The sequence below is a fragment of the Equus quagga genome, chromosome 19 (genome assembly GCF_021613505.1).
Source record: "Equus quagga isolate Etosha38 chromosome 19, UCLA_HA_Equagga_1.0, whole genome shotgun sequence".
In the NCBI taxonomy this organism is placed as follows: Eukaryota; Metazoa; Chordata; class Mammalia; order Perissodactyla; family Equidae; genus Equus; species Equus quagga.
In genome coordinates this window covers 10945701-10954341 of record NC_060285.1, presented here as the reverse complement: position 1 = coordinate 10954341, position 8641 = coordinate 10945701, and the positions used below count along the sequence as shown (strand labels likewise).

At 64.6% G+C, this 8641-nt stretch overlaps 1 protein-coding gene across 1 annotated transcript; it reads right to left on the bottom strand.

Moving 5' to 3' along the window:
* Positions 1 to 2219: 2219 nt before the first annotated feature.
* Positions 2220 to 6580, bottom strand: SLC16A8 (solute carrier family 16 member 8). The gene is made up of 4 exons (XM_046645939.1): positions 6367 to 6580; positions 5475 to 5618; positions 4426 to 5253; positions 2220 to 2586 (listed from the first exon to the last, which is right to left on the bottom strand). Exons 1-4 carry the CDS (start codon positions 6578 to 6580, stop codon positions 2255 to 2257), a joined length of 1518 nt encoding a protein of 505 aa, XP_046501895.1. The 3' UTR covers positions 2220 to 2254.
* Between the last annotated feature and the right edge of the window lie 2061 nt (positions 6581 to 8641).

Here is an 8641-nt window from a genome sequence, read left to right as displayed (position 1 = left end):
ACCCCTCCTCTGCCCCCCTGGTCACAATGAAGGGGGCGACAAGCCTTACTGACATCCCCTTTATATACGTCACCTATCCCTACCGCGGCTCTGTGGGTTAGCACTATTCTCCCCATTACAGATGGGAACTGAGGCTCAGAGAATAATCTTGCTCAAGGCCATACCAGGTACAAGGATAGAGTGGAATTTGGACTCAGATCTGTCAGGTCCAAATGACTGGACTTTCCCTACCTCCGAGCTTCCTGCTCTGTGGAGCATCTGCCATCTTCCCTCAGCTTTGATCCTTCAGTGCTTCTGGCCATGAACTAAACCTTTATTTGGGGAGGGGCAGGCCAGACACTGGGTCAGGACCCGAGGCCCCAAATAGGGGAGAGAATGTTCTGGGTGCTCCAGCCACTCCAGGTGCACCTGGTCTGCCAGGGCCGTGAGGAGCAGCCCAGCGGACAGCACCACGCCAGTACTCCACGTCTTTGCAAAGTGGCTCACACAGGGTGGCCGTGTGTCCTGCTTCCTCTGGACAGTCCCAGGCCACACCTCGTATAACTTTTACTAGAGGCCCTTTTCACTCTCAAAGTGGGCCTGTTTGCACAATGAATTAGATGGTCATCCTGAGAAAGGGAGGGGTACAAGAGGGTGCGAGGGGTGGGAGAGTCCCAATGCGGGAGCAAAGTTTTCTGCTTGTTCGCTTTGAGTATGCGGGCCCTGGGCAGAAAGCTGAGTGGGGTTCTCAGGCAGGACTGGGAGCATGAGGGAGGGATGGGCTGTCACCGGGAGTCCACGTGGGTCCCCTCGAGCTGCCAGACTGCACCACCTCTCTGAGGGGCCAGCCAGCGTGGAGGCCAAGGGCACAGACTGGAACCCACAGCCTGGGTTCCAGTCACAGCCTCTGACCCTGGGCTACTTCCTAACCTCCCTGTGCCTCAGTGTCCCTGTCTGTGAGTGTGGCTGATAATGGTACCTACCTCACTGGGTCGTCATGAGGATTAGATGAGTTAACATTTGTAAAGGGCTCAGAACCGTGCCGGGCATAGCGGCAGCGCTCCGTGGGTATTTGTTGAATAAAATAAAGCTGTGGTCACTACTCTAACGCCCGGGGGAGAAGGCAGACGCACGCAGCGCAGGTCACCCGCAAGGGCTCCCCGCACCCTCCTGGGGCCCGGGCGGAAAGGAGGCCAACAGGGAGGGGTCACCAGGGGGATGGGCCCTCCTGAGGAGCTTGGCTGGACAGAGCAGGGGTGTGCGGGGGGAAGGCCGCTTCCTCCGCTGGGGCCTGGTCACCACGCTCCTGATTGGAGGAAGGGAGGCAAGGACAGGAGTGTCAAATCTGTGGGACGAGAATACATGGAGAAAATAGATCCCCCAGTCTGCTCAGCCAGCCTGACCCTGGAGCTCCCTGTGCTTGGATCAAATGCAAGAGAGGAGATGTCCCCGAGACCCCCTACGGGGAAGCAGATGCCAGGGTCAGTGGGTGGACTGGGCTGCTCACAGAGCCACGGTGATGTCCACAGGGACACGGGTCCAGAGCAAAGCCCCCAGGACCTGAGTTTATCTCCTACATAGCAGAGACCGGAGCTTGGCTGGGTGAGGGTCCCTCAGGAAGGCGAGGGGACAGGCATGCCTTGCAGAAGGCAGCAGGGCAGGTGCTGGCCCCACGCTCTAAGGGTGTGTCACAGGATAAGTCATTTACTGTCAATCTCCGAGGCTCAGGGCCAGGCTTCATCCCAGCCCGGACTCTGGGACCTGCGTTCTTTCTCAGACTGCTCTGGGCCCCTCCAGCGCCAGGTGCTGCCTGCCGGGCTTCTGTGCACAGCTCTGAGCCACAGGGCCACCCCTACTGCCACTCAGCCTGGGAACACCCTCTCCCACCCGTCCTCCATCTCTGCCACTTCCTCCCCCAGCCCCCGCCTGGTCAGAGGGTCCGGGGAAGAGCCTCTCAGACTCCCTCCTACGCCATCCCACCAGGGAGCAGCCAGGGCCAAGCGGAGGTGCAGAAACTGAGCCCCCCGTCCAGCTCCTGTTTTCAGCTGAGCTTTATGACCTTTAGTTTCACACAGGCCCAGACCCAGTCCGCACACAGCAGCTTCACCGAGCGGGAGGAGGGCCTGGCCATGGCCCAACGGGCAGAAGAGGGAAGCAACTCCCCGCGTGGACCCCAGGGTGACCACCCCAAAGCAGCCTCCAGTGTGCCAGGCCCTTGGGGCAGCCAGGACTCTGAGAGGGAAAGTCACTAGCCACTCCACCTAATTCCCCCGCTCTATACATGCTCGGGGTCCACTCCTGGCTCTGCCTCCACCTCGGGCTCCGAGGGCCCAGACCCTGGGCTTGGCACCTCCACGACCTCGAGGCCGCTGGGCTCCTCAGCGCAGGCGGGCAGGGGCTCAGAGTCCCCTCGGGCCTCTGCGTCCTCGACCTCAGCGTCCTCGGTGTCACTGGCCCCACCGTCCGTGCCTGGGCTGGGTGGGGCGTCCTGAGAGCGCTGCAGGCAACAGTTGGTGGCCACAGCCATGAAGACCCCTGCGAGGACCACCTCAGAGCCGGCCAGGTAGAAGATGATCTCGTAGTTCTTCAGTGCGTCCACCAGGCGGCCTGCGGGGGACCGGGTGGTAAGGGCCTGCGGGGACCCCATTTTACAGACGCAAAACCCTCCACAAGTTCTGCCATTTGAGACCTTAAAACTGTCACTTCGCCTCCCTGGACCTCAATTTCTGAAGTAATACGGGGCCTTCGGTGAGGCCGCACTTTACAGTTTACAAAGCACCTCCTGCACCCTGGATTCAAGCCCCACACGCACCCCGTGACTTGCCAGCTGGGGATATTTGGGTGGGAGTGGGAGGGGGCACTGGGCTCAGCCCTGCTCTCCTGGGAGCCCCCAACTCTTGCCCTTTCCACTCAACCCCCCTGGTCTTCAGGAGCCTGGCTCAGCTCTCCCCTCCACCCCCCAAGACCTCCCCCCGCCCTCCCAGGAGGCCCCGGCGACCCCAGACTGAACTGTCGGGCACGGGCTGGGGGCAGGGCTTATGGGTCGGTAACTCCTATTTCCTCCTCTGTATTTTTCAAGTTTCCTATCACAGGCAAATCTTACTTTCAAACTCAGGAAAATCTTTTAATTCCAAGTATTTTCCCCTAAAGCGTGGTTCCTCTGTGGGCTGCCCCTCTCTCAGGGGCATTCTTGTGTCCACACCTGGCTGTGACCCCTCGGTCTGCATCTCTGTGGTCTTGGGGAGGTTCCCTGGTGTCCCCCGAGCCGGCTGCCCAGCTGAGCCCCTGAGCAGTGCTCCCCCAACCTTGCTTTCCTGGTCCCCACCCAGCCAGCCAGTGCTGTCCCTGTCCCTCCCACACGCAGCCCTGTAGGGCCCTTCACCTTCTCACCCCATGAGCCTTCTCCGCCTCTTACATCCACCCCAGGGTCACACAAGAAAATGGAGGATGGCTGCCTGAGCATCTGGGGGGCTGGTGGTGTGGCTTTTGGTGGTGGGCTTGCAGGCTGCCCACACACAGGGCCCGGACAGGTTCAGGGGCTTGGTGGTTCCCGCTGGGTCGGTGAGATGAGGGGCACTCAGCTAGCCCACCCTGGAAGGACGTGCAGCTCACCCCACCACAGGTGCCTCCTGGGCCCCCAGCCAAGGTGGCCTCCCCCCGTCATTGCTCCCTCCCGCAGCCTGACCTCAGCTCTCTCTTGCTCACACGCAGGCTTCCTGCCGTTTCTGGAAAACCTAACAACCCAGGAAGACTCTAATATCCCCCCACCCCCACCTTTCCCATCCTGCCTCCTGCCTCACTTGTATAGGAACACTGTCCCCAAACACGACCTCTCCTGTGGGCTTCTTCACGCCAGCCCCTGCAGGAAGCCCTCCCGGACCACCCTCCTCGAGATGACTCCCCAAGACATGATGAATGTAGAGTGCTCGGTAGATGTGCACACTGGGAGACCTCTGTGCCTCTCCCCATGAGCACACGGAGCACCCCCACTCTGCTCCTGGTTCCCCAAGACGCTGTCCCTATTCCAGTCACCCTCAGAGGCTGGGGAGACTAAGGTGCCCAGACGCAGTGTTTCAAAGGTACAGGCCTTCAGCACAGGGTGGGGCTTCTATCTAATTCTGGGACTGCAACTGAAACTAGGCCTCTGTGCCTCAGTTCCCCCATCTGCAAAAGGAGAATAAGCACCTGGGCCACCTGCCGGAGACCTAGTGAGCCACCCGCTGGCAGTGTTGGGTTCTTCCTGGCACCTTTCCTGGCTTCTCCGTCCTCACCCAGAGCTAGGGGTACCGGCTTGGAGCAGGGGCTAATTGGCCACGGGAAGGGGAGTCCCCCCAGGCTGTCTCCACCCATGGTACATCCCCGGATGTACCATCTGGCACAGGAAGGGGGTTTCCCTCGGACTTTGGGGCCCTAGGCCGCGTCCCCCTCTCCTCCCGCGGGGCGCACCGGCAGAGGGCGGTCCGATGAGCACAGCCACGGCCTCGACGAGAAGCACCAGGCCCAGCGCACTGGGGAAGCGGTGCGCGCCCACGGCCGCCATGAGCACCTCGAACTGCAGCGCGCCCACCATGCCGTAGGAGAGGCCGAAGGCGACGCAGAAGGCGACGAGGGCGCCGTAGGAGCGCGCGCGCGCGCTGCTCAGGTCCGTGAGCCCGTTGGCCATCAGGGCCAGGCTGAAGAGGTAGGCGACGTGCGGGCGCAGGCGCGCCAGGCCGGCCAGGGCGCCGCACGCCGGCCGCGCCACGATGTCCACGAAGCCCACGATGGAGAGCAGGAAGGCGGCGTCGGCGTCGGGCACGCCCGCGTCCTTGGCGTAGTTCACCAACAGGATGGCGGGCACGAAGAGCCCGAGCGCCATCAGGAACTTGGTGACGGCGTACACCGCGAAGGCGCGGTCGGCGCACACGGCCACGTCCAGCAGGCGCCCCCGGGGCCTGCCGCCGGGGGGTGCCTGGCGCAGGCGCAGTCCCGCGCCGTCCGTGTCCGCCTCCCCGGGGGCCTCGCCCGCGCTGTCCCCGCGCGGCCGCGGCCCGGGCCCCGGGGGCGGCCGCATGACGGCGCCGCACGCGCAGCAGTGCAGCAGGAGGCCGCCGAGCAGCAGGAAGCCGCCGCGCCAGCCGAAGCGCTCGAGCAGCTGCTGGCCGAGCGGCGACAGCGCCGACAGGAACACCGGGCTGCCCGCCGCCGCCAGCCCGTTGGCCAGAGGCCGCCGGCGCTCGAAGTACAGCCCCAGCATGATGAGCGACGGCTGGAAGTTGAGGGCCAGGCCCAGGCCTGCGGGCGAGGCGGCGCTGTGCCTGGCTCCGGAGGGCGCCCCACCTCCCTAGCCGCCAGCAGGAGCGGGGAGGGCGACGGGGCGGGTAGACCCCCGGGAACTGAGCAGAGGGACCTCGAGGACGACCCTCATGGGGAAACCGAGGACAGGAGGTCTTGCAACAAGGGCTCCCGTCCCCGCCGCCACCCCCCGCAGGGAGGAGAGCCATGGGCGCGCTCACCTGTGAGCACCCCAGCCGTCAGGTATAACTCCACGAGGCGCGTGGCGAAGGATGCTAGGACCATGCCAGCCGAGGCCAACAGCCCACCCACCAGCATCACCGGGCGACAGCCAAAGCGGGTCACGAGGATGCTGGACACTGGGCCTGTGGGCAGGGCAGGGTCACCGCTCCGGCTGGACCAATCTCCTCTCCAGTGGACACTCCAGACTTTGCACCTCCCCGCCGTGGAAGACGGCTCAAGGGGATACGGTCACCGCCGGTTCAGAGAGGGCAGTGTCTGGCCAAGGTCACACAGCTTGGCTGGGATAGACCAAGGCTGTGCGTCCTCCAGGGTACGAAGTGGAGGGACCTGTCATGGTCCAGAGCCGCCATCCCCAACCCTCCTGAGAACACAGAACCCAGAGCGGAAGGGGTGGGCCCTACTCCCTTTGTATCCTCACAGCTGGAATCCTGCTTGGGCTGCGCTTCTCCCCAGGCTGCCCCACCCTCATCCTCACACCCCTCGCTGCTTGGCCAGGAAAACTGCAGCATCTCCCCTATCCGCAGAGGTGGCTAGGGCTTCGGGGAGCGGGAATCTTACTTTGACCTCAGTTTCCCCACCTGTAACATAGGCGGGTGTGGGTCTTTTGGCAGGAATGCAGGGACCCTGCCTGCTGGCCAGATTTGCTGGGTCAGCCACTCGGGTGCGGGATCCACCTCCAGCCGCTTCCTGCCCTCTCCTCCCCTCTCTCTGGTGCCAGCGTTTCCACGGGCAGGAAGAGGCTTCCGCGCCCCGCCCCGAGGGGCCCGGGGGATGCCCGGGGGCGGGGTGTCGGGTGTCTCCTGGGTCCTGACCCCAGACCCTCAATCTTGGGCCCCGGAGGGGGGCAGGGATCCGCGAGGGGGCGCTGACCGGTGCCGTAGAGCATGGCGAGCATGATGGAGGACACCCAGGCCGTGTCGCTGTAGCCCGCGCCGAAGTCGCGCATGAGCGCGCGGAAGAAGACGCTCACGGCCTTGGGGAAGCCGTAGGCGAAGCCGGTGACCACGAAGCAGGCGCCCAGCACCGCCCAGCCCCAGCCGCCGTCTGGGGGGCCCGCGCCCGGCCGGGGGCCGCCAGCGCCCATCGCGGCTGCCTCTGCTGGAGGAGGGGGTCAGGAGGGAGCGGCCAGGGTCTGTAGCCTAGACAAGGAAGGGGGATGGAGACCCAGCGTGGGGAAACTGAGTTATGGGGCTACCCACGAGAGCCTTGCTCAGGGAACGGAGCCAGGAGGGGAAACCGAGGTAGGACCTCACCCCAATTCTCCCCTCCTCCAAGGGGCGTGCGAAGGGTGAGGGGAGGATGCTAGAGTTGTTCCCACCTGAGTCGACTTCAGGAAGACCCCTCTCGAGGACACTCCTTGCCCCTGAGGACCTAGTGGTGGCAGGACGGGGTGATGAGCGGGAGAGCCAGGCAGCCGGTGTGTGCCCAGGGACGTGCGTGGGGACCCCAGTGTGCACCTGCGAGGGTCTCAGGACAAAGGAGCAAATGGGGGGAGGGGAGGAGACAGGCGCCGACTGCAAAATGGGGGTTTCTTTTCCTCCCTGGCCTTGTGGTACGTTCCTAATTTTTTTCAAAAGTCAGGAATGACTATTGTCATCAGAACATTTTGGAAAAAAATAACCCAAAACAGGTTAAAACAACATTAGCCTTGTCTCAGAAGCCAAGGGGGCAGAGTTGCAGTTCATCCCAGCCTGGCCCTGCATTTGCTCCGTGCCCCTCACTGAGCCTCAGTTTTCCCACCTGTGAGATGGGTGAGTGATTACCCCAGGCCAGCAGGGAATCTTGGGGGGGGGCCGCGGGGGGGGGGGGGGGGCCCGCCCCCCCCGGGCGGGGGGGGGGGGGGGGGGGGGGGGGGGGCGCCGTCGGAGCTCCGGCTCCCCTGGACAGGTGGGGAGCTTTGAAGGGGCCCTGGGAAAGAGAACTTCTACCTTCCAGACCCCTAGCAGCCCCCCAGTCCCCCCACAAGGAGAAGTCTCTCTGGCTCCTGGAGCTCCCCCCAGGGGTTCACACAGCAGCCCCGTGCGCCCCCGTAACAGACAGGAGGGTGGGCCTCCCAGGCAGGATGGGCCAGACCACAGCTGCGGCTGACCGAACCTCCCTCCCTCGGAGGCCCCTGGGTGCTGGGGGTCTCCCTGCCCTCGCTGGGCAGTGCCGGGGGCCCTGCGGGCATCTCGGATTCCGCCCCTCCCCCACCAGGACAGGGTCTGGCTTTTCCTGTCTGTCGTCCCCTCACAACGGCAACCACTTGAGGACCCCGACAAGAGGGTGGCCCTGGCAGCCCGAGCCCCACGCTCACCTGCGCCGGCCTGTGGGTTTGGGTGTCCAGCCTCACATCTCCTGAGGCCTGCAGGGAGGGCCGCCCCACCGGGTCCCCGGGGAGCCTAGCCTGGGGGGGGCACGGCTGGCGACTCCCAGGCTTGCCTGCAGACCAGCCTCGGACTCACCCCGCGGCTCGCTGCCCCATGCCTGGGGCTTAGTGTTCCGCCACCCAACCCGCCCCCTCTAAGAGGCTTTTCCCTGAGCTACCTCAGGCCGGGCCCCATGGTGGGGCTCCCAGTCCCAGGCCCCTCCAAGGGGGGCTAGAGGGATGGGGAGACCCCTCCACCTCCCGGAGCCCCAGGCACCTCGGGCAGAAGACACATAGAGCCCTGCCCAGGGTGGTCCTGGTGTGGCTGGGGGCACGGCCCTGCCCTGGAGAGACCCCACCAGCCTAATCACCTCCGCTCCTCGCCTGCCTCCCACCCCCAGGCCACATTCCAGAAGGGGCCTCGGTGGCTTTCCCCTGGATAAGGCTAATCCAGCCGGATAGCCTGGGACTGAGGGGGCAGGGAGGGGCCAGAACAAAGGTGGCTGTGTCCCAGGCCGCCTGAGGGGGACTTGCCGGTGGTCCCAGACCTCAGCTACTGCCCCCCTTCCTCCTCTGGAGAGGCCACTGTTTCCTGGGTGACCCCCTGCTGAAATGAGACTGGGCCAGCCATGGGGGAAGACAGGTTGAAGGATTCAGGGCAGACCCAAGGACTCCCTTAAAATGAGGGACCTGCGGGGCTGGGGATGAGCAAGCCCTCACAGGGAACAGCCAGGGACCTTCAGGGCCTCCTGGACTCCATCCTCCAGGGGAGGTCGCCATCCCCAACCCCCCGCCCTG